Source organism: Notamacropus eugenii, chromosome 3 (genome assembly GCF_028372415.1).
Source record: "Notamacropus eugenii isolate mMacEug1 chromosome 3, mMacEug1.pri_v2, whole genome shotgun sequence".
Lineage (NCBI taxonomy): Eukaryota > Metazoa > Chordata > Mammalia > Diprotodontia > Macropodidae > Notamacropus > Notamacropus eugenii.
The window spans coordinates 425,421,175-425,447,513 of NC_092874.1; the positions used below are offsets into that span (position 1 = coordinate 425,421,175).

A 26,339-nucleotide genomic window follows, 5' to 3' on the forward strand; every position below is an offset into this window, starting at 1 on the left:
TGGAAGCACAGTATTTCACATCTATGTAAAGGTCAATGACTACATGGCTAAATTAAAGCAACTGTGCTGAGATCACTTAGAAATATGTAAAACCTAAAAAATATGCTATTATGAATATGTAAATGGATGATAAAAAAACCAAAGCTTTAAACATTCTCTATTCTTTTGCAAAATAGAATCTGACACAATTTTTAACCCCATGCCTTTCCATATTTTAATTGCTAACTTTAACCATTGAAGACATGATTGAGTTAGTACAAAAAGAAAAGTCCAAACTGTCAGCTTTTCAGTCCTCCACAGTCCCCTCTTTAATATGGCATTTTGCACTATGTACATTAATGAAAATTTGAAATAAACAAAAGGAACTTTAGTCAAACTCCCCTTCCTCCTCCAGCTTTATTGATAGTTTAAAATTACATTTCTATGTTCTAGGACTTCAGTTGCTTTTACCATCTGACTTTTAAAAACTGATTACAGCAAATGAAACTCAACAGTTGTCTAAGTGATATAGTATACAAAAATAACATCTTGATTTCTGTGAAAATGCATTTCTCTGCAACTCCTGAATAGCTCCAAATTATGCTTGCTCTGAGCATTGATGTTTACTCTGGGTTTTAGATTTAGTTTTTGAAAAATTTATTCCAAACCTTGCCTTCACCATCTGTATCTCCAGCATTCACATTGCGACGGAGTTGTTACTGTTTAGGTTTTTATCCTGATTTCTCTCTCTCTCATGGCCATTAACAGGCATATACATCTTTTTACTCCCACTCGACTAGATGCTCTATGTAGGGCCTGATACAGATGTTACTCGATGTTATTTAACAGCTACTGAGGTCAGACAATCCAAGGCCATCATTATACTAAAATTACAGTTACTTATGGAAGTTCAGACACTTCCAGAATCTGTTTTCCCTCCTGCATGGGATCACATCCAAGAAGCCCAGAGAGGGTTCCCTAGTCTGACTCAACTCTTCCCATTCGTTAATCCCTATTCACCAGTGGCGCGGAAAGGGGGTTCTTTAACAAAGCATTATACATAACACCTCTACCAAACTAAACATAAACATTTTTTTGTAGTTAAATGCAGAAAGTCGATTTTTCCACCCCTTTCCTCCTTTTACACGGCAAGTAAAGCTCACTGGCCTGGGAGTAGCCTCTATCTGCCAACCTTTGGCCAGTGAAGAGGATTCAGAGAAAATAATACAACCATCAATCAGAAAAAGGAGGGGCGACAAAGGAAAATAATTAAGCTGTAGCCTCAATTGTGCATTCCCGTGCAAGATGCCCTGACTCGCCACAGCGATAACAGTTGACTTCACTTGTCTTGCTGCAGTTGATGGCTACATGACCAGTTTCACCACACCTAAAAAAAGAAATTAAAGAGTTTTCACATTGGTGCTCAGAAAATGTGAAATTGTCTACCTAATCATTAGCCATTGCACAAAATTAAAGCTATGTTTAGTGCCCCAGACAACTCTACTAGTTCTTTGAGACAAGACAATATCACACTAATCAAGCAACTAAGGGGAGAAAACTTATGGTAAGGATGAAAATGTTTTGTGCTATTATACAATTCAAGCTTTGATACCTAGAGTTCATTCAATGTTCACTCTGAGAGCAACCAAAATCTAATCCACACGACTGGTCCAAATTTTGTCATACCTCTGTGCACATTTAATTCTAACTATATATGTTGTGACAAAGTAGAGAAAGGAACTTATCTTCTGATACAGTCTCACAAAATGACAAGGCAACATTTGTAAACATATTTTTTAAGTTAGCAAAACTTGTACATGCAATAGATTCATTTAAGAATCAATCAGAACCAAGAAAAACTAAGTTTAACAACATACAGCCAACAGTGTAGCAGCATGATCCCTTTGTCAGACAAGGACTAACAACTGCAACCATCGGAAGTGTTAGTATTCATCTACACTGAACACTGCATAAATAGGCTTTCTGTGGATTTGATGCCTATGTAAGAGTTGAAATTAAGCAGTAGCTCACTACTTCCTCTAAGAAACATGCTTCAATAAAACCCCCAGAATTGAGACTGTGAACGTAACTCAAACACATCAAACACCTCAATAGGGCCTCACTTTTGACTACTTATCTGGTAAATCTAAGTTGCTATCTGGACAATTTCTCACTCTTGTATAATCTATTAATATCTAATCACTATCACCAGGGTTATTCTCTACTGGAGTTGTTAAACCAGACCAGACTCTATAAAAATGGTTCTTGAACACCTGGACACCAATCCTCCAAGTTTTACAAAATGCTTCAGCATAAAGCCCTGTGATCCCTGAGCTGATTCAACTGCATATTAATATCCAGCCAATCTAAGCTACAAGATATCTGCCTTAGATTGAAAAGTCAAAGTACCACCACATGATTTAAGAACATACTACTCAATGTCTCGCCTAAATACCAAAACCCAGGAATTTTCTGTTACTTTATTAACCTATAAAAACACAAAACTTCCAACTAAATGAAATCAAGTTGCACCTATTGCCCCAACTTCATAAGGCAAAGCTTGTAATCAGCAACTGAGTTTTTAAAAAGTGCATCCATAACACTCATTTAACAATGATCAGAATTACCTTTATCAAAGAACAGACACCCCAGCACTGAATGCCTTAAACGTCCACATAATTTTAAGACACTCAACTGGCTACATTGGCAAAATTTTCCTCTTGACTTAAGGTAGGTTTTAAGTAACCAGTGATCTCAAATTTCTAGTGCTACATACAAGAGGGACAGAAATTAATTCTACACTAATTACAAGTAAGATTAATCACATGCACGATTGAGTAAAAATCCCTAAAATTCAACCAATTAAAAAAAGCCTTCCTTAAAGATACAACAGCATAATCACACCAAAAATAACCACTGGAATTAGAAGACTAGAAGTCCGAAGACTAGGGTTTGAACCAGGACTCCATTGTCCCCTGGTTTTATAACTGTTCAGATACCAAACTCTGATCCTCAGTTTCTTCATCGCAAAATGGAAACCAATATCACTTGAGGGCAGCTTATTGTAGTAGACATGGCACTGGAAGATTTAAGATGTTCAAATCCTATGTCAGACACTACTTTACTTGAACCCAGATAAGTTACATCTCTCTAGTGGTGCTGTGGATAGAGCCATGGGTCTTGGGAGCCAGTGAGACCCGAGTTCAAAACTTCCTCTCAGGCACTTACTATGTAGATACTAATACCTCAAATGTTTCATCTGTAAAATAAGGGGGTTGAACTTGATGGTCTTTATAAATTTCCTTCCAGAACTAAAATGAAGCATTCTATGTCCTCCCCCCACCATGCTTAGGGTATTGAAAAAGTCTTAGTGAAGTTTAAGCTATTTAGCTGGGTGGTAGCACAAGGAGGGGGGGTGGGGGTGGGGGAAGAGAACAGAGACAGATTTTTATGAACTACTAGGTTGACAGAGATTTGCTGGTATACAGAAATTCCTAAAGAGGGATGAGAATGACTCTCAGTATAAGCTTTCTTGGTGAAGAAAAGGAAGAGGCTAAAGAATAAGAGTTTGCATGCAGTTACACTGTGAATCACTAACCCACTACTCCCTTGCACTTCTTCCTCAATGTCAAACCAGATGTTGATAAAAAGGTGCCGACCATCTTAAGCAAGCAAATCTTTTGCCCCATATTTTAAGGAACATAGCTGTACGATCTACCTAGTGCTTAATAAATGGTATCTTTCAAAATAATAAAAGCCCAGTTAGAGATATTTTTGTATTTATCATCTTAGATTATTTTTCTACTTATTAAATGAGCAAATATTAAGTTGGATGTAAGTGTAGAATATTTTGTTTTGCCCCAAAGTCCAGCTCACAAGCCACAAGAGGAATTCTTAAGACAATGTCAGCATCTCACCCGGTCACAAACAAAAACCACAGTGTGTGAAGTCCTTCAAGGTGCAGGAATTTAAGTCATAACTTCAGGACACTGCTGCTGTCCTTGATTTGTCTAATTTAAGATTACACAGCCATCCTTACCTATAGCATTTCACTTTGGTGCAATCTTTCTGAATGTGCCCAAACTCTCCACATGAATAGCACTTCTGCTCATCTGCGTGGTCGCAGTCACGAGCCAGGTGGCCGGGTTTGCCACAATTGTAGCAGCACTGCTCTCTCTCCCTCTTCGGTTCCTTGCAGTCCTTGGCAATGTGGCCACCTCTACCGCAGTTATAGCAGGCTTCAACAATAAGGAAAAGAAGCAGACCAAGACTATAAAACCTTGATAAACTAAAGATGAATTGTATACAATGTGCTACACAAAAGTTTTGAGTCAGGCTTCTTTTTATGCTTACCGCTCTGCAGAGGAGAAGGAAAAAGGAAGTGTTAAATACTTACCATCCTCCTGAAGATCACAATCCTTGGCAAGGTGACCAGACTCACCACAACGGTAACAGATGTCTGGAAGAGATGAAGAAACAAACTGGAAACCTATTACAGATGGGAAACAAAAGAGTAGGGAGATTAGACCAACTTTGGTAATTGTATATTTTGAAATTTCAAAATTTTTTCCAACAAAAATACCTCTCGCTGAGGTAAAACCACCTCTTCCACGGCTCCGCATTCCTCGGCCACGGCCTCCTCCAGTAGGGCATTCTCGGGCCCAATGGCCAGAGCGTCCACACTTGAAACACTCGTTGCTGCTCATTGTTGCACTTAGATCTTCTAAACATTAAAGAATACAATCATCAGAATATCAGAAATAACTTTCAGTGACATATTTTCCACACTAAACGTGCCATTAGAAATTGATAATGACCAGGAAAAGGGAAGGGGATAGGATAACAACCCCTCACATTAGTAATTTCTTAAAAAATATGGATATGTGGAACCATGTTATTTAGTAATCTACACAGAAACCTAAATACGCTCACAGCTTATAAATTATTGGTAAAAGTAATTTTCATGGCTTCATAAAATAATTACTGTTTATATATGTATATATACATAAAGTATTTATATTTTAAAATTTGTTTATATTTTTTTCTTATTTAATGAAGGTATTTTCTATCTGTTTTCAAACTGCTTCAGAGGTCAAGTGACTTACCAAGTCTCAAAGGTACTAAGTCGTTGGTAGTAGAATTTTAGTAACTAGAATTCTGGTCTGCTGGTTCTTAAATTCAATGCTTTTTCTATTAAGAGATTTTAAATTCAAAAGAATGTAGCTCTAATTAGGAAATTTTGAAAGACCACTTGTCTTCATTTATACTGAGCACATAAGCATTTTTAATGTGAAGAAAAATTCAAAGTATGAGGCCTTATGTATCACTGCATTCACTTATAGCTAATTAGGATTAAACGTATACATTTTGTTATAAAATAGGCTGCTCTGATTCTGGGGCGGTAGCTACATGTCAGAAACTTTAAAAAACCACTTCAACCAATAAGGGGAAAAGAATTTAAAATACATTAAGAAAAATATTTTTCTAAATTATAAGAGACAGATGGTTTTTCCATACTGACTAAATGCAGGTCTTACCAGTGTTGACATCACAACTGCCAATTTTTTTCTGTCTACAATTAGACTAAGAAACTGTCCCTTAGCAAAGGGCCCATAACTCCTAGCGATAATGGTGTTTCATAACAATTTGAGCAAGTATTAAATTATCATTAAGATCATCTTCATCTGATTTTAACAGTAAGCTCATTAATACAATGTATAAATAATTTACAAGTAGAATTTGACTTTTAGTTATTCTCCAAATTTCAAAGTTGTGACTGCCTAGGTCGACGAGTTTTTTATTTAAGTCATCTATCAAAAGTCTTAGGAGGGATGGTTTGTACCTCAATAGCTTACTTCTGAAATCAACAGTTATCCTCATAGCTCTGCTATGAATAATCTATCACAGAAATACTCCTGTATCACTCACACAAGGCCAAGAGTTTGCCAAGATATTTAAATCAGGCAAGGTTCAGTTTCCAAATGGTCTAATAACACTGTAGAGGGTTGTTGAAGGGGTTTGAAGAAGTACTTTTGTCAGTAAGGTATTTTTTTTTTGTTAGGATTTGTAATTATGTCATTAAAGCAAGGATGAGCTCAGGATAATACAGCAGGTCATGCCAGAAAGGAGCATACCCTGGGGCTTTTGGTTTGTAAGTCTTTAGTTATTACTCCCCCCCAAATAGAGATCACAAGCTACTTAAAAATCAGATTCTTATTAAACCCTCCCAAATTTATAAAACTGTTATAATTGTATTCCAAATAGAAGCATTTTTCTTAGGTTAACATGGTAGCCATTTTGGACAACTTGCTACCATTTACCAGTAATAATTAAACCACAAGTGCAAGGTATTAATATTCACACTTAATTGGGAATTGATACCACTGAAAGAATTTTGAAAGGCCCAATTATCTTAAGTTACTCTAATAGAAGAATTAGCTATTGATTATTTATACCTCATGGTTTCCTAATTTCTGCAAATAGTCATACTCAGAGAAAAAGAAATTTTTTAAAGTTTTTTTTACCCAATACTGCTAATACACAGCATGCATTACATACACCATCTTCTAGGTTTTTCAAAAATAAGCTTACAACTCAATAACCTACCATAACAGGATTTTATATACCTCATAATAAACATTAGGATTATGTTTTCACTAAAAATAACTCATTCAAGATTCTTCGCAGTAATAAATTAAATTTGACAGGCTATGTTATTCTACAATAAGGGGTCAGGAGTGTGTATCCCCCAACCCCAAGCAGACATGCTGAAGCAAAAACAAAGTAACCTTTGTACCTACTAAATTTCTGTAAGTACACATTAGTATGTATAGTTTAGCACTTTTAACTTTGGTGCCAAGCCACAGAGCAAAACCTTTGAAAAGAAGCAATTATAGAATGTATAGAGTAAAAACACCAAGACCAAAGCCAGGAAGCACAAGGAGTTTAATATAAGGAAGCGTCAAGCATACTACATACTATGCATATCACAATCAATGGAACTAATTCATTTCCTCATCAACAACCAATCAGTTCAAGTCCATTTTATCACATCATGGAATCCTAAGAGCTATTATATGCCTGTCTGTTTTAATCTTAAAATTTCTTTGAAGCCCTACGAAACCCAGTTATTGATAAGAATATCTACCAATACCACAGAACATACACAGGTACTTACAAAAATGGTGATGTTAAGGAGCAAATTTAAAATTTGCATATAAGAGGGAAACTCTTACAGGGAATTATATGATCATCCAAAAAAGAGCTGCAACTTAGTGGTTATTTTTCAGATACTGTACTGAGTAGAGTTCCTCCTACACAACAAAATATGGATTAGAATTTAACTTTTAAGTTGATCATTGATTTGTATGGTTTTATATTTAGATATATCTTTGCTGGAAATAAGATTTCACATTATGAGCTTTCCGCTAGGGGGGGCTATAAGAGGCAACACAAAGCTCAAAGTGCAAAGGTGGACAAGGGAAGAGCAGCAAGTGAGCTCTTTCCTGTCTGTGGCTCTAGTCCTCAGTTTACAAGGTCCAATATTTGTATATAGGCCAAAACTTAATTTGAGCTGTGTAGGATGCTCTACCACCAAGAATCCCAGTAATACTGTCAAACTTGGTGGGTTGGCTAGTTTTGCTTAACTGCTATTTTCAAATTAAATTTTCTCTTTTAAAAATTATTACAAAGGATAATTTGCCAGGTGGGGGGCATATGCTTAGAAATGAGAGTAAAACAATAGATATCAATACTTCCTTTAATAAGAATTTCCAGTATCATTTGGTCAAACTTTTTGATCTGTGATTTCAGGGTAGGGAACCCCTCCCCATCCCCCACAGAGGTTTTTTTTTTTTTTTGAAGCTTGCTAAGCAGGACTCAAAACCTAGGTAATTGGCTATCTATTGCTAAAGTCCAATTGATTCTTTCAAGTTAAATTTTGCAAATTATGAATTTTGCATATATTTCCATAAGGAAAAGTCCCTGACAGATTAGCATTAGCCCCTATTCAACTCAGGACTCTAGATCTAAAAACTAAAAAAACTAAACTAAAAATTCCTATTCAAATGTCCTATTCATAAAAAGTATCATTATAGATGAAAGTTTGTATTTATAATTACAAAATTAACTTTTTCAACAGTCAATTCAGAATGTTTTCAATAAAAGGAAATTATAAATTCCCTTTCACTTAATTCTTTTGATGTTACTTTTTAAAAACATGAAATATCCTGTGTGATTAAGATCCACACGGTTTGTCTAGGCTGCATACCGATCTACAGTTTCTCTTTATAAAGGTAACAGACACTGTTAAATAAGTTTTAGAAGGGTAATGAAATGTTATTTATTACTATCAAACTAGTAATTATTTTCTTAAATACTATGTTCTATGTTCACTGATTCCTAACCTATACCATATCCTACTTGCATTTCAAATCACACCTAATATCTTTTTCATATATATATAATATTCTTGAAATTAAATTGTTGTTTCATGAGATGGAAGGCACTGCAAAAGCCAGGACTGAAACTTAAGTTCTGAACAAGCATGTAAAGTGTCCCAGATCCAACCTAAATCTAACTGTGAATGTCAAATCCTAAATGAGAGACAATCAGAAAATCTCCTTTTATGACTGGCATGTATGCAATTATATATTTGCTAAGTACTAAATAAAATCACTGTGGCAAAAATCCCTCAAAATACTGGCAAGTTAGGCTGACCTCAAACTTTTCCACACCTACAGAATTCTTTACCTACCATTCAAAGACTCCATGTTTGTTATTCTCCAAACAGGTCAACATACATATAATTTCCAGTGGCATCCAGCCAACGAACAAACTTAGAAAAAGGAACAAGCAGTTCTACTTAGGCTCTAGTACATTCTTATATGTCTAAGCAAGGTTGTCCAATGCTAGAATGGGCCAATAATCAAAAAGGGTGGTCTAGGGAAGCTCTCTGAAGTGAGCATATTTTTTGCTTTAAGTTTTAAAAGTTATGCCACATAATTTTCTTAAAGTAAGGCAGTTTTATATTGTCAGGACAATTACTATAGATTAAGAGCTTATAAGAAATTAAAAAAAAATCTTAAATTTCCTCAAAAGATTCTTGAAACTCTGCACAGACAAACAAGAAAAAGAAGCTGGTTGGGTCTACTTTGGCAGCACATTATCCTTGGGGTTAGGCATGAAGACTATGTATCCCAGTGTCATCTCTGCTCCAGAAAACACAAAGTTATAAAGAAATTATAACTGTCACTATGAAAAAATACTTCTGACATATTCTCAATACCATAGCAATTCAAATAAATCAAGTTATATTTAATATGGAGTATGACTAGGCTCTTACCTTATGAATTAGGTTAGGTCCTTATGAATAAAAAAAACCCAAACAATTTGACTTCCTGCTTTTTACCAGATTTTTCACATAAACAACGGCAATTAGGAAAACTATTTGTATTCTTTTCTTCTAGGTAGGAGTCAAGTGGCTCACTATAATTTTAAATCTTGCTTCATTCAGTCTGTATCATCAAAGCACTCTATTCATGGTTATTCCAGTTTTTACAAGTTACAGTGCAGGCCATTTCCTTGAATGGTATAAAACAGATTAGTTTTTAACCTTCAATTTATTAGTTCCTTTCCCAGCTGAAATTTTTTTACTATTTTTATTTTAATAAGAGAAATAAGTTTACTACATACTCTACCTTTTAAAGATCCATAAGAATATATTCCTTTTTTATGGCCAACTCTGAATTACCAAAAATACCTATGAGCTCCATTATTACAGAGAAATGTAAGCCAAATATTATAAAATTTCATTTTACCCAATAGTTTCAATCTTCTTCCCTTCAAATCTTACCAAACTTGCTGAAAATTCTCAAAATTGTCTTTTAAGTTTCTTTTCATTGGTCCATCCTCTGATGAAGGAGCCTAGGCAAAAGGCAACTGATAAGAAGCCAATGACAAAGTAATCAGTCATTGAATTATCAAAATACTGTCTACTGAGCAAGACTTAGGAGTTTGCTCATATCCAAAAACTGGCACTCCCCCCTCTTCTGTAAATAAACTTATTACAAACTAATTAAGTAAGCAGCTTTTATAATATGAAAATTCTCTATACATAAAAGTTGAGCAATGAAGTCCTGTAACTGAAAAAGAACTGACTGTATCAGAAGACTAGAACCTAACACCTTTCCCAAACAACCAAGTACTGAATGGCCTCTGGTGCTGCAGAGGGGCCCCTCCTTATCTGCAGAATGAGTGTTGGCTCAGAATGGAGATGAACAATTAAAAAAAAATTTTGAATGAGTCACAATAAGGCCCAATTTAAAAAGAAAATCTTAGAGATAATCTATATGGGGTTGTAGAACCTTTGATTCTAGTCATACCACATGAAATAAAGAAAAATTGGCAACAAACCAAATGTCCAACAGAAAGACTAGAAATATATCAGCTGCATATTAACATGACAAAAGAAATCTTGGGAGAATGGAAGATATGGACCTAAATTAAGGTAGAGCAAGGTACCACCCCCATTTTTAGAGATAAGAAATCAAACTCCCAGAGCTTAAATATCTTACCCAAGATTTCAAAGCTTTGAGGGGAGTGGGGAACAAGAGATGCCAGAATACCGAAGCACTAGTTATACCTACCAACTGTCAAAGGGTAGAAATGAAAACATGAAATAACGTTATAACTTTCCATAACAGGGGGCTCTCACTGCTTCAATTTACATCAAAATACAGTGCATAGTCACTCTTTGTTTCCCCATCCATAAAATGAGCAGTCCATTCCACAACAAAGATGTTTTAAAAACTTAATTAGACTAAATCACAATGTTTAGTTTAACCCCTCTGTATTATCCTGACATCCAGAGGAAACTTTAATAATTTTAAAATATATACTCTTTAAAGTATTAGGATATAGGTGAAAACATTATAATAAAATCCATATACCTTGTCGAACTGGAATTTAATTATATCCCATACTGGTTACATTAAACAAGTGGTCAAGTACACTGAGTTTTGAAAATTGTTCCAAGACTATGCAACTACGACTCTTTGGATGAAATGGAATTTATTTGGCTTTACATTTTTCAGTGTACAAGTATTATACTCCTTGAATAAAAGTAAGCTGCTTTTTGAATTGGGGGAAAAACTCAAATGATTTTCTCCTTTTAACAAATACCTGACAGAATCTGGTGAAAATGTGAATCTATAGTTAAGCATGATGAGTCGGATGAAATGTCACTCCTCATAAGAGATCAGCAACAATCAGTGATTCCACTACCACTGGTGAGAAATGTGACAATGGTGCTTTGCAGAACACTAAATATCATTTAGAGGACACTCAATTTTTTAAAAAATTGTGAAGTCATACACACTTCATACCTGAAATAAAAACCAATCTTTCTTCCCAATAATCATATATGATAGCACACTTCTACAGATTTGACTTCATCTTTTTACAGGCAGTCTACATACCTTGCTGAAAATTTCATTACTGCAAATTGTCAAAATACAAAAGAATATTATAAATGTAAAATACTGCAAAATAGTAACCTCAGCATGGAAGAATGTGTATTCAGTACTCAGTATTTTCATGGAATGTATTCTAATCTGAACAGTTTTAAACCTGCTTAAAAAAAAAAGGATGACCTCATAAGAGCATAAATTACTATTTGAAGTGATGCAGATATCAGCCTTTTACCCCTCCCCCATTACATCACATAGGCCAAAGGCCAGGGATGGGGCTGGGAGAAAAAGACAGAATATGGTTTTAGGGAAGAGGAAGAGAGAATACTAATACTGTGGCTTTCCATTTAAATTTAATTAAGCTAGTAAATTAGTCCTACCCTAATACGTTTCTTCCAGCTTCCTTACTGGCCTATACGATATCGTTCCCATCTTCCTTTTTGTGGGAAAAAGCGAACATTACCTGCCTCAGTCACGGCCAATTTTGGCTACAATTATTTCAATAGTTTTTTAAGACCCTCAGGACCAAATGCGGCGATTTTACTTCAAAAGCTCCTTCCAGCTCAGGCCATGTGGTATGTGGAAACATGGCTATTTTTGTACAAAATATAACCTCAAAACTTCATTCTGGATGATCATCTACTTCCAAAATCATTTGTGACCAGATATGGAGGTTGTCTAAATCCTTTTATAAATCCCCGCAAAATTTAAAAACACGTAAAAATTTTTGGGATTCTTTTTTAGAAGCTTAAATGCGTTGAGACTAGTTTTCTGGTTAACTTGCTCCAAGAACTTGGATTACGCTGGAAAGAAGCAGCCGTAAAACGCTCGCCTGACGTCCACAAAGGCACAAGTAAATCATTTGCTTCGGATAACCTCAGGGCCCGAACCAAGTTCCCAGAACGGCTCCCGGAGGCCTAGTCGGCGGGGCGCCCCGGACCCGCCGAGGCACATGGCCCTGGCCCGGGGGCCCCTCCACCCCGAGCACATGGTCGGCGCGGGGCCTCCACCCCTCCCCCCGCACCCGAACACCTTCCGCCGCCACATGGCCCCCTTCCCGCAGGCTGCCCGCCGAGTCCCCGCCACGGCAGCCGGCCGGCCCACCCTTCCTCCCCCCGGGGACGTGGCCGCGGCCGCCCCGAGCTCGGAGAGCCTTCTCCGGGCCCAGTCTCTTGGTCGTCGGTGACCCTGCGCTCGGGCGGCCTAGAGCCCAGGGCCTGCGCCGGGGCCCAACGGGCCGAAGGGCGAAGGGTCGCCCTTGCGCCGCCGCCGCGGGGCCGGAGCTGGGGCCAGGGCGGGCGCCAGCGGCGGCTGCAGCGCTTCCCGCCTGACGCAGCGGCGGCGGCGGGCCAGAGATCGGCCGCCATCGCTGCCGCCTCAGCGCACCCCCCCCCCCCCCACCCGCCGCAGCCGCTTTCCCTGCTGTCCTCGGGCAGCCCGCCCGCCCCGGCCCCGGCCCTGCCCGACCTCCGCCCCGCTCCCCGAAACCAGGCGGGCGGTTACCTAAGCCGTCGAAGAGGGCCCGCGGCGGTAGCGGGGTCGGACGCTTCAGCTCTCGGAGAGGGTAGAGGGACGGCGGCAGCGGCGGCGGCTGTTTATTTTCGGGGTCCTAGCCTGCGCCACACGCGGGTCTGCACACGGCCCCACACACGCCGTTGCGCACGGCCCCTCCGCCTCGCCCACGCGGCCAATCAGCGCTCGGATTCCGGTGGCCCAATCAGCGCCGTCCGCAGGGATCTGGGGCCCCTCCCCCAACGCCTTCTTCCACCTCGACTCGGCCCCTCCCCTTTCTCTTTCCCGCCTTCCCCTCAGCCCCCTCCCCTCCGGCTCCAGCCTCCAGTCCCTAGCTCAGTCAGTTCCCATTTCAGGAGAGGCTTTGGCGTGGCCGCGTGTGGAGCCCCAGCCTCGCCCCGGGGGTCCGCTCTGCCCTGCGGCGGCGGTTGGTCCTTCCTCGCCAGGGCCCGGGAGGGAGCCCAGGCCCCTCGCTCCCCAGCCGGCTTTGGCGGTCGCTGTGGGGCGGGTCTGCGGAGGCGATGCGCACATCACCGCCTCGGTCATAGACTGCGCCCGGGGCCTGCGCTCCCTGCGCGCCGCCGGGGGGACGGGCACGCGCGGCGCGTGTCACAATGCGCCTCTGTGAGCGCGTCCCCCTCCAGCAACGGCCCCCGAGCCGGGCTAGACGGCCTGGGCCCCCCCCACCCGGCCAGGCCCTTCCCTAAGGGGAAGGCGTGGGGAGCCCTGAGGCTGAACGGCCCTAGCTTTGCGCCCCCTGCACGTGCTCCTGTTGCCCCCTGGTGCCCGAGGGCCCAAGGCTGCCGCTCGTGCCAAAGTGTCCGCGATCATTTCTCCAAACTGAGCGAATGTGTGACTGAAAAGCGATTCCAGGGGGACCCCAATTAGCCGCTGGCAAGCCGTGCTTTTTGGGGGGAGACCCAGCCCGGGGATTCCGGTGCCAGGGGAGAAGGGCCGTCCCCCGGAAGGCAGGGTTCTAACCGGGGGAGGGCACCCGCAGAGGAGCCTCGGGGACCCCACGGCATGGCTTGCCTGGTGGCGGGCGGAGTTGCTCCAAGTCCCCCCCTCTTAGAATCGTCCGGAGTCCGGGCAGGACGGGGGGCCCGGCCGTGTCTGGACCTTGCCTTCTTCCATTCTCAGCGGCCCGCCGGCACGCATGGGGCACCCTTGGGTCCCAGGCGGCCTGGAGGCCTGCCCGCCGCTCGGCCCGCTGCGGCCGGTCTGCAGTGCGGGCCGGGTGACAGGGGCACCCCAAAGGCCAATGAGCCGCCCTCACGCCTAGTCCTGCCTGGGCATCACAGCCGCCCCGAGGGGGGAAGTCAAAGAGGCGGACGGGAGGGCAAAGGGTGGAGATGGCCATGCCCTGGCATCCCCGTGGCACTTACCCAGTGCTGATTAAAGGGGGGGAGAGAAGATTTCTGGGGATCAGCCCAAAGTCACCAGAGGGGGCCTTCAGGTCTCCCTGCAGCCTCTCCCCATGCAGATGGACAAGCACTCTAGCCTCTGGGGCCCAGAGAAGCTGCCACTTGCCCCGGGTCCCTGCTGTTAATGCTTCCGTGGGTCCTGCTCTCCACCAGGCTCACTGAGTCAGGCTGCTTCTCTTCTCCTTGGAAATACAACGAAGAAATTAACATAGTTCCCATTTTTGAATCGTATTGAATAAAGCCAAATGTTAGTTATGTGTATCTGATATTGACCTACTAAGGGATAACAGTATCTGAATGACAGTATACTTTTTTGTTCATATAGGCTTATTTCCAAGGAACTTCAAGAGCTTTATAGATTTCTTTTCCTCTAATTTTATGAATCTTAAAACAATACCCTGAGATGGTTAGGAAATAATTTTATTACTGTCTTTTCCAAATGAGGACTCCAAGTAGAGTAAGGTTGTGAGCTGCCTAGCCTCTAACAGTACAACATAATAATTCACATTTAAATGGCTGTTCATAGTCTATGAAGCTCTTTCCTTACAAAACCAAATGTAATTATCCACATTTCACAGATGAGAAAACAGAGTTAAATTGGGAAAACCCCAGAGAATTACGTGACTTGTCCTGTACAACTAGGAAGAGCTGGGAGAAACCCAAGTAGAGGAATTCAGGCAGAACATGGACAGGGGGTGCAAGACAGGAACTATGTCTAGTAAATCCTGATCTATATGGTTGGGGAGAATTCCCACACTGGAAACCATAGTCCCATTATAGGATCAGAGTGAAGATTATATCTTATAAGAGTCTTATTAGCCTGTTAACCCTTTCCTGACTCACCCCCTTGCACATACAACTAGGTGGTTAATACATGTACTTGTGTCGCATGGAATTGAATTGCTATCAGTACAATCTCTTTAGTTGTTGGAACACCACGCAGCGAAAGAGCTCCAACCTTCCACAGGGTCATAGTTAATGTCCTATCTCTCATGTCTATGGGTGTTTTTTGAAACAGCAGGGTTTAATAGGTTAAGCTCCAAATCAGGAACCCATATTTTTAAAAACCTAGTTCTTTATTAATTTGATAAAATGACATTGTGAAAAATGGTAAACTATAAGAATGAATTAAAAACATTAGATAACTTAATGTTGGGTTTTATCATTGAGTACTCTAATTTTTAGTTTGACCTTATCTACATTCTTAATCTAGCAATACATACTTTATAAATAACAAAATTAGTCAGGCATTCATATTTCCTTTTTTTTTTTAAGGCTAGAAACACTATAATGAAAATAGTATACCTTCTAGTTTTATAAATAAATCTGAGCCAAGAATCTACCAAAGTCTAAGAAATTTAGTTGGGAAGGTAAATAGTGGGATAGTAATGATTACTCTAACTTCAAATTATACCTACCTTTTGAGGGGCAGTTTAAAGGGCTTATTTTTAAAGGATCCAAAATTCTCATTTTAATACCTGTGATACTGCTACCTAAAGAAACCCACAGAATTTGAAGACTGTAAGGTGCCTTACAGATCATCTGTTCATAATTTTCTTATTTTTGTCACTGATGAAACAAATCTAGAGAGTTCAAATGCTTTATCCAGGGTCACACAGCTAGTAAGAGACAGGGAAATACCTAGAACCAAGGTCTCCTAAATGCTTCAGGTTACCCAAAATACTCTTTAATGAACCATGCTAGAAGTACCTCTATAATGTAGTTTGTAATGCTGAGGGTTTTTTTTAAATTCTTTCTTTACCAGTAAACAGTAGCTTTATCAAGTAATAAATATTTTAAAATCCCTTTTCTAGCATCCTTACACTGATATTCAATTTTAAATTTTAGTTGGCTCAAATGAAAACTATAAATCAGTCAACTTTTTTATGTAGGATTAGAGTTCTAAAAGTAAGATTATCCATATTTTTTTTTTACTGCAACTTCCAGCAGGTTACCATCTAATCTACATATAGGTGTAAAAATACATTTTCCTACATCTCAGCTATAGTATTATAAAGATCAATGAGTTAATGGTCAGAGTACTACTAGCTCAATCAGTTTAATTATGTATCCTCTTAAAATGGTTTTAAGATGATTTTCTTGGCATAAACAGTTCATGAGGGAAGTAAACCCTACATATGATAGACCTTGAGAATATGTGGACAAGGTTAAAAAAAGATATACTTAGAGAAGGCTTATAAATATGTTATTTGTTCAAACTAGTAAGCTTCCCAAGTCTTATCAAGGTGTCCTTGTCAAGAAGGTTAAGGGGTCACAGCTTTCATCAAAGAGACTTAGGGGTCACAGCTTTCATCAAAGAGTCTTAGGGGTTTCCATATCTCATCAGGAAGAATAAAATGAAACTAAGTATGATAAATTATGATCTAATTAATTTTATTGGTGGCCTGCTTAGAGTCTAAAAAAGAAGTTTAAGAAGTCTTGAAAAAGAAGAGATAAAGAATAAGAATTTGTCAGTATGTTTCCATCACAGTCTAAGATAGAAGGTCCTCCTATTTAATTCCTGGAAATGGAAAAAGGCAATTCCTGAAACCACCATAGTTTAATGGAAATATCCCTTAAGGCTATCCAACCACCTCTGTTTTCATTCTATACTAAGTAACTTTCTGATCTGTAATTTGGTGTCCTGAATGGATGTCATTACCAGGAAAGCATTCTTTGTACAAATATATACTTTGTAATTATATATCATCAATTATATTATTAATTATATTATCAATATAATCATGCCTGGCATGTTACCCTTGTGATGAACAGAGGCACCCTGACATGTATTTAGTGTGGACTAATTCTCGGAGATTGGTTGTTTCTGAGTGAACTAACAAAATCAAGTTTCTGCCTTTTCAAAGATAAGACCCTGGATTGAAACAGTGTCCTCAGGTATGAAACGTGTCTTGCCATTCCACTGCTACTCATTCCCATGTTCCCAAATAATATTCCCCCATAATACTGGGATTTAGTACTAATTTGGAAAGTTCAAGTTACCTTCTGGGATTTGGAAGACTGTCTCTTTCAAATTTAGTTTACAGTTTGAAAGGATTTCTCAAATTTGGATTTATATGATCAACAATGGCCTTAGGACCGACTTATTGAAGTGATGTTTTTCTTTAGTGAAAGAATGTCAACCCAGAAATCCAAACAGCCCACCTGAAAACTCTTCAGCCTTAATTCTACAGTGTAGGTAAGTGCAACACACTTCAGTGAGACTTATTTGTGACCTAACATCTAGGTAAAAAGCACTTACATTTACTAGAGTTCCTATTCTGGAGGATGGAGGGCCATTTATCCATGAGTATTCTTTTAGAAAAGGTTTTCTGCCATTTAGTAGGGCATCTACATCCTCAATGCAGCACAGGATTTGTCTACTAAAGCTGAGCAGTCATTTTGATGCAGACTACTTCACTGACCTTGCAGTTCTGAAACGTGGCTAACTGATATTTAAGGTATTTATCTGTCATCACTAAATCTCAGGGAAACTGGTTGTTTGGGTAGTGTCATATGTTACCTTCAGAGAGGAAATACCTTCTTATTGGCCAAAGTCAGTGCTGCTTTCTGGGAATCTTCAAACTTTCCTTTCCTTTTTCACCAGTGCCTTCTATTTTTTTCCTCTGGCTAGGGAGGAAACTGAATTTCCTCAGTCCTGAAGAAAAAAAAAAGATGTTTAATGTATGAGCTGGCTTTGGATGCTTAATGATTGCTACAGTCAACACCCTTCTTCAAAGGCTGAGTCATCTTTGCAAGATCTGCACTGTGAGATTCCCTGATGTGGTGCAATATTTAAGGAGAAATAGTCTATATATTCGCTAAAGTTGTGGCTAAAATATAATATTTACTCTTATTTTGATTAGATATTTCATAAAACATTCACTCATCAAAATAGCCTGTGATGTAAAGGAATATTTTTAACAGCACAGTGCGTGCTGACAGGGATTCTTTATATCAGCATGATCTTTCTGATTGTGAAATAGTTAACCATTGGATTAATGTAGTAATGATTCATCCTAAGCCATAAGAAAAACATAAAGACAAAGATTAAAACTTCTAAGGTGCTTATGCTATTAAAATAAATGCCAATTACCATTTAAGATATCTTTATAGATATTTTGTTTTTGCATTATTTTTCAAAAAGCTTTGTCAATGAACTGACCCAAAAAAAGGCAAATGTGGAGGACTATGGGAACATAGACATGCTATTATACTATTGGTGGAACTGTGCTAGGAAACCATTTAAAATCATTCAAGAAAAGCAACTAAATTGACAAAAAGATATGAGAAAATGTGCCTCCCTCCCTTCTTTTCAGAGGTAGGAGAATTCTGCATATGGAATATGGCATTTACTGTCAGGATCCAGTAACAGAAGACTGGCCACTGGGGACACAGTCCTTGGAGCATGCTCAGATTTGCCCTTCCCATTGAGTTATGCAGAGCATGAATAATATTCCTTTCTTGGCTTCAATCCAAAATGGAGAGGTTTGGTGAACCTTTTCCTGGCGGTGTGACTGAGTGGGCTGAGTGACTGAGGGGCTGGTGCTATGTGGCAACATGGAGTTTTTTTGGTTGGTCACAGGAGCCAGAACTAAGTTTCCATATAAAAATGTTGAACATATAATCTCTCACTCTCTTCCTAGGGTTTTTGAAGGAGCTGCTGGATGAGGGGGGAGGGGCATCTGACCCCTTTTCCTTCCTACCCAGCTGCCAACATCCCTGCCTATTTCTTTTGTATTTATTCTTCTAGTTTGATTTTAGGCGAGGGAATTAACCAGGTTATGACCTTGTGAGCTTCAAAAGGTCAGAAGAGCCATCAGGGTACCCTTAATAACTGGAGTCAATAGAAGAGATCCCTGGAACCAATTGCAAAGCAGCCAAGGGCCCTGCTTAATTCAGCCCAGCAGGCATGAGTCAAGACAGTGCACCTAGCAAGGAGCCAGCTGAGCTGAGAGCTGAGCTAAGGAATGACTCATCATTGCCAATTCAAGGCCCCAAAACAAACCTTGTAGGGAATCCAAAAAGAGGGGAAGAGGACTACCAGGGCCAGCCTCACACATTCTATACAGATATGCCTACCTTCCTTTGTACTTAAAACTTAGCTTCACTCTCCCTAGGTACCTTCTATATGTGATAGTAGAATGCACCCCTACTTTGCTATACCTTCAAAATGAGTACTCCTGTAAAAACTAACTGCTGCTTGATCTCCGTGCCAAAAGTCTCTCCCCACTCCAGTCGATTGTCCATTCAGTCGTCAAAGTGATCTTCCTAAAGCTAAAGTCTGATCTTGTTGGACCCCCTACTCAATAAATGCCAGTGACTCCCTATCACCTCAAGGATCAAATATCCTTTTTAGCATCCTGTTAAGCATTCAAAGCCCTTCAGAGAGCCATCAGGAGATCGCTTAACAACGGAGTTAGTAAGACAAGCCACTGGAGTCAACAGAGCAGTAGCAAAATGACCTGCTTGACTTAACCCAGCAGGCTTGAGTCAAAACCATGTACCCAGAAAGGACCCAGCTCAGCTGAGCAAGGGAGTGAGTCAGGGCTAATGTAATGCCCAAAGCAAACTTGGTGGGGAGTCTAACAAGGTGAGAAAATAACTACCAGGGTCAGGAGTCATGAGAAATGCCAGTCCCACATATCCACAACTTTCAGTCTTTCCAGTCTTCTTACCCCATACAACCCTTCCCTCCCACACCCACCTCCAAACTCTGGCCTTTTGCACTGTCTGTCCTCCACACCTGGAATACTCTCCCTCCTCATCTCTACTTCCTGGCTTCCTTGAAGTTCAGGCTAAAATCTTCGCTTCTACAAGAAGCCTTTCCTGATCTCCCTTAATTCTATTGCCTTATGTTGATTATGTCCCATTTATCTTGTAAGTAACTTGTTTGTACACAGTTGTATGTTGTCTCCCCCTTTAGACTCTGAACTCTTTGACAGTCTTTTATCTTTTTCTTTATATCCCCAGTGAGTGAGATAGGTTTAGTGAAGACTTCTCAGATTGTAGTTCTTCTCCCAGGGGTGAGGTAAGACTGAGAGGCTCAAGGTGACTATATTTTTAGAACAGAATAATTCCATATAAGGATATAAAACTGTGTAGTACACTAGGGTCTCAATGATTGGATAAAGTTTACCTAATTCTTCAATGTCTTCATTTCAAAAGGTATTGGTTAGATTTCGTGTCTAGAATGTAAGACCATATTCTCAGCTAATGAGAATAATGGTCAGTGCGGGGGGAGGGACTTGCGTTAGGATCTACATAAATCACTGCCTTTTCTTTGTCTTCGGCTTTCCTACTCCAGGTGAACTGCTGTAGGATTGTCCCAATTCTCGAGAATCTGGTAAATCAACTTTCTGTCATCACTTTGAGAGGCCTCTGAGTAATTGATTTATGTAGGGACCTGAGCCATCCCACACACCAGCAATTAGCATAGAGCCTGGCACTGTGATAAATAAATGTTTATTGACTGAATGACTGGTGTCAACTATATGATTGATATTGGAGAAAGCATACCAGCAAGTATTTAGGGTTTGGGATCATGAGAGACAGTATTAGAAATAGCAGGCCTTTGAGTTAACTGATCATAAAACGCTGAGGGGAGAAGTAATCAGCCTGACCTCTGGGGACCTGGCTGCCAGTATATGAACTGGAGAAGCAGAAGGCATTTTGTTCATGAGTTAGTTTTGCTGCACTGTTTTCCCCTTCTTTTTTAATTCTTTGTGATTTGTCTTGGGATAGAGAGCAGTGATATAAAAACAAAAGATGCTAATTAATTTTTTTTAAAGAAGAGACTAGACTTTTCATACCCTTTGATCCAGTGAATGATTCCAGTCCTAAAAAGTCAAAACCAAAACAAAAGAAAAAACCGGGGAAGTAAAAAACATACAGTTCCAATATTTTCCAATACAATCATAGTAGCACTTTTTGTGGTAGCAAAGAACTGGAAACAAAGTGAGTGGTCATTAATTGAAGAATTAATAATATTAATGTAAAGGAATATTAAGATTCAGTTAAAATTACATTAATTATATATTAAGAATTCAAAGAAACATGGTAAGAACTGTATGAATTGATGCAGTGTGAATAAGTAGAACCAAAGAGCAATATATACAATGACTACAAATACAAGTAATCAAAACGTTAAAAGGAGTCTGGGCTTTGAGTAATAGTCATAACCTACCTTTTCTTATGAAAATAGATAATAAACCATATCATTCTTCTCTGGGCAAAGAGGTAGAGAAGACTAGGAAGGGAGGAGTTTGCAGAATGATGCCCATGTTGCCTTTCTGTCTGCTGTTGCTCAGCTATTTTTTCTTTTGTTACAAAGGGAGGATTAAATTCCAGAATAGTGGCAGGGCTTATATTCAGAAATGACTGTGATATCACTAAAACTTGTTTTAAAAAAAAGGCCTTGGATATTTTCAACTTCATTAAGCCTATTAATTCAATTTAGTTTCCCTTCCATAGTCATTTACATTACATATTTGCAATATGACTAGGCAATTTTAGTTTTTCTATTACACTGAAGATTATTTACAAGTGAACCAAGTAATTTTTTTCTATGCTTATTTTAATGTTTCAGACAATAGGAAATTTGAACTGATTATGAAAAAACATACATGGAATATGTTTTTATATTTTAAAAATTAAGAAAAAAGCCTTTGACAAATACACCACTATCATTCAATATTGTACTAGAATTGCTAGCTATGGCAATAGGACAAGAAAAAGAAATTGAAGGAATAAAATTAGAAAATGAGAAAACAAAACTATCACTGGTTACAGATGATACGATGGATACTTAGAGAATCAACTATAAAACTAGTTGAAACAACTGACAAGTTCAGCAAAGTTGTAGGATATAAACTAAACCCACATAAATCATCAGCATTTCTATATATTATCAACCAAACCTAGCAGCAAGAGATAGAAAGAGAAATTCCATTTAAAATAACTGCAGACAATATAAAATACTTGGGAGTTTACCTGCCAAGACAAATGCAGGGATTATATGAACACAATTACAAAACACTTTTCACACAAATAGATATAGATCTAAACATCTGAAAAAATATTCATTGCTCATGGGTAGGTTGAGCTAATATAATGAAAATGACAATTCTATGTAACTTAATTTACTTATTCAGTGCTGTGCCAATTGAACTGTCAAAGTATTTTGTAGAGCTAGAAAAAATAATAATAAAATTCATCTAGAAGGACAAACGGTATCAAGGAAATCATTACAGAAAATGTTAAAGAAGGCATCCTAGCAAGTGCTGATTTCACACTGTAATACAATGTGATAATCATTAAAACAATCTGGTATTAGCTAAAATATGGAGTGGTGGATCAGCGGTGTATATTAGGTATACAAGAAATGACTATAATCATCTAATGTTTGCTAAACCCCTAAATCCGAACTTTTGGGATAAGAACGCAACACTGGACAAAAATTTCTGAGAAAACTAGAAAGCAGTTTGGAAAAAATTAGACAGAGAACAACATCTCACTCTGTATACCAAGATAAGGTCAAAATGGATAAATGATTTAGATACAGAGGATAATACCATAAGTAAGTTAGGGGAGAAGGGAAAAATGTAACTCAGATCCATGGATTTCCTTATGTGAGGAACAAAGAGAAGGACAGTTTGACGAGATCACAGTGGGATCAATCAAAAGAATAATTATGTACAATGCGTCTGGAAATATAAAAGCTAAACGCTGAAGGTTCTTTTTTTATCCTAGACACAGTAAAGAGGCACAGGAGTTGACTGAATTGGAAAAATGACTTTGGTGTAGTTAGAAGATGGAGGAACTTGAGGCAAGGAGACCAATTAGGAGGCTATAACAATAATCTAGGTGAGAAGTGATGAGGTCCTGAACTAAGGTATGGTTATATGAGTACTGAGGAGACTGGTACAAAAAATGTTGCAGAGGTAGAAATGTCAAGATTTGGCAACTGATTGGGTATGTGAGGTGAGGTACATAGAGGAGTCAAGGATAAGACTGAGGTTATGAACATGGAAGACTCAAAGAATAGTGGTGCCTTTGACAAAAATAATGAGATTTGGAAGACAGGTGGGTTTAGAGGAAAAGTTAATGAGTTCCATTTTGGACATGTTTGAAATGTCTCTGGGACATCTAGTTTGAAATGTCCAACAAACTGTCAATGGACCAGTTTAGATAGATTGAAGATTAGAGAGGGAGGGGAGATAAGTAAGGATGCACTCCAGTAGAAAAGACAGAAGAAAGATCAAAGCACATGTAGGGGATTGGCAGAGAGAGAGGCCACCTCATTGTCAGAGACTGAGGGGAAAGGAAGAAAGAAGGGGTTTTGAGATGAAGGGGAAAAGAGGGAGTCTGTCAAATGACTTTAATTTTCTCAGTAAACTGAGATCCTCATCTGAGAAAGAGGGGGAAGCTTGAGGACAGCAGAGAAGGTTTGGAACAGCTTCTGTGAGGAGTGAGATAAAAGAATCAATTAGAGAGGAATAAAAAAAAAATGTATCTTGCTGCAGTGAAGGCTCAGTTGAAGTTAGATAACATGAACTAATGACAAACCCAAACAGCAAGACTGTGTGATTTTTCTCCACTTTTGCTCAGTAGTAGATAGTAGGAATGAGTCACATGGGGGGAATAATGCAAGGCTGAGGTATCCCAAGGGAACAGACTAGAGGGAAACAAAGGAGTAATAGATCTGAGAGAAGAAAGTGCAAAATTGAATTGGCTACCTATCAGGTGGAGATTAGAAAGGGAGGAAAGAGAAATCAGAGCAGGGATAATGGACTTAGGACGTGCTGAGAGGTAGAAGGACTGAAGGTCAAGATTAAGGCAAAGGATTTAGGAGAGTTGAGGCAAAGGGAGAAGATGGAATGATGGAAATTATGATCAGGTAGAGAATTATTAAGTTTGAGAATATCATAAACTTAAAACTTATCTTTCTAGCCACTTTATGATGCCCCTTTCCTCCTAGCACATATACGCATCCCCTTCCCCCAAAGTCCCTGGTGTCTTCAAGGTTTCCTTTGGGGCTGCTTTACTTGAGTGGGACTCCAAGCTGTAAACATTCAAAAACTTGCCTAACAAAATGTATTATTTTTTGATTGATTATTGAATGATGCCATACAAAACATGCTCCTCCAGCTCACAGATAATCAGCAACAGTCAGGATCCAAAAAGATAAAATTTAATAGAGATGAATGCAGTCCAAAGAGCAACCTTAAAATTAAAAGACTGAGTCATCATGGATGAAAAACTTGGGTTTGGGGGTACTATAAGTGACATAGCTCATGATGTGATGTAAGGAATAGTTTTTTAAAAAGTTAACACTCTCCCAGGCTACAAGAAGGAAGCACACCAGATCTAATTGTTATGACTTGGTAGGGCAGTCCTAGGGAACTCACTGCAAGAGATTAAGCAAATTGTCTAGTCATTTATCTAGTAAGAGTCAGTGGCAGGATTTGAATCTGGAGTTTTCTGATACTAAACACAGGATTCTACTATCTTGTGTCTAGGAAGCAGAGCTTCTAGAAAAATGGCAAGTGATAGAGATCCTACTGATCTGGTCCACCAGTAGCTGAAATACTGTGTTCAATTCTGGATTATAAGAAAGACTTAGATAAACTAAATTTTATCTAGGATGATGTTGTGGGGAACATAGTATTTGAGGACTGGTTGAAGGAAGGATGCTCCAGATTTATAGAGGATAAGATGACAGTCTTTCAAGCATCTGAAGAACTTTCATGTGGAAGAAAGACTAGGCTTTTTCAGCTTGGTCCCGGAAAGTAGGACTGGGAATAATGAGCAGAAGTTGTAGAGTGTCAGATTTAGAAAGGATGGGAAAAACAACCCAACAATTAAAGTTCTCTAAAAAATGAATAAGCTGCTTCAGGGAGGCGCTTGCTTACTGGAAGTCTTCAAACAGAAACTGAATGGCTACTTGTTGGGAATGTTAGAGAAACACTGAAATAGATGCTTTTAACTATGTGATTTTGTAATACCAATCCTGTGTCCCCATTCCCTTAGGCTTACTCACCTAATCTAAGTATGCTATTTCATGCTAAATTGTTAAAGGATTAATTCGTTAACCCTCAAAGATAATATATTTATTTTGTGACGTACCCAAAGGATTAACAAATGAGACTTTTTAGCACCTTTTGGTAGTTGTGGTAGGGAGAAATTTGGGGAGAGCTCAAAACAAGTCATATAATACTTACCTGCTTGCTTATCTAAAGGCCCAGAGGAATTGCAGTGATTTGTGCACTGAAGTCTTAATGGAAAGCCCTAAGGAATACATCATTGCTATTTAAAATAAAAACAGATGACTACTTTTTTCCCCTCCAAGGTAAATCAATTTGCAGATTTAACACATTAGTCAGCTTCCAGGAGGAATAACTGTTTTTAAGTTCAAGAAAACCATCAATTATTCCTTGGTAGAAACAAGTTCCAGCCTATATTTATTATATATGTGGGTACTATCAGACAGACCAAAGTAAGCTGGAGAGCCTGGAATGTGCATGAGGAGTTTGGAATGTCTGTGTAGTGTCAGTTAAACTGGCTTTTCCTGTTTGCTCCTATCCAAGGGATGTGTGAATGGGTCAGAAAGAAAGCAGGAGAGATGGCTATTGGGAGAGCAAGGACGAGGATTATAATGAGAGATTTTTAAGCATCCTGGCAGTTTCCACACTAGTTTCAGTCTCTGAATCCTAAATGAGCATACAAAGTTAGCACAAGTGGCCAGAGATTGTACCCTTAACCCAGGACCCATAGCAATCTGGCAAATTCAAACCATTGGTCAGTGGAGAAAACGTTTCTTAAGGACACCGGGTCATAGGGCTGGCCCTACTCCAAACTGTGTAGCAAATAAAGATAACATAAATCAGACAAGACATAATCTCTTGCCATATCTCCCATTCCTAGGAGTTTCTAATGCAGTTAGGGAAAGACGTTG

At 39.2% G+C, this 26,339-nt stretch overlaps 1 protein-coding gene across 13 annotated transcripts; it reads right to left on the reverse strand.

Annotated features, from left to right (window-relative positions):
* Positions 1-283: 283 nt before the first annotated feature.
* Positions 284-25,921, reverse strand: CNBP (CCHC-type zinc finger nucleic acid binding protein). Of its 13 annotated transcripts, none has more exons than XM_072598290.1 (7): positions 25,606-25,921; positions 17,924-18,041; positions 14,345-14,565; positions 4,583-4,702; positions 4,376-4,468; positions 4,019-4,220; positions 284-1,366 (listed from the first exon to the last, which is right to left on the reverse strand). In XM_072598290.1, exons 4-7 carry the CDS (start codon positions 4,683-4,685, stop codon positions 1,249-1,251), a joined length of 516 nt encoding a protein of 171 aa, XP_072454391.1. In that variant the 5' UTR covers positions 4,686-4,702; positions 14,345-14,565; positions 17,924-18,041; positions 25,606-25,921; the 3' UTR covers positions 284-1,248. The 13 variants fall into 13 exon arrangements, with proteins under 13 accessions (XP_072454391.1, XP_072454387.1, XP_072454386.1 ...); XM_072598286.1 differs by having other exon boundaries at positions 4,562-4,702; XM_072598285.1 differs by having other exon boundaries at positions 4,562-4,702; positions 17,907-18,041.
* Between the last annotated feature and the right edge of the window lie 418 nt (positions 25,922-26,339).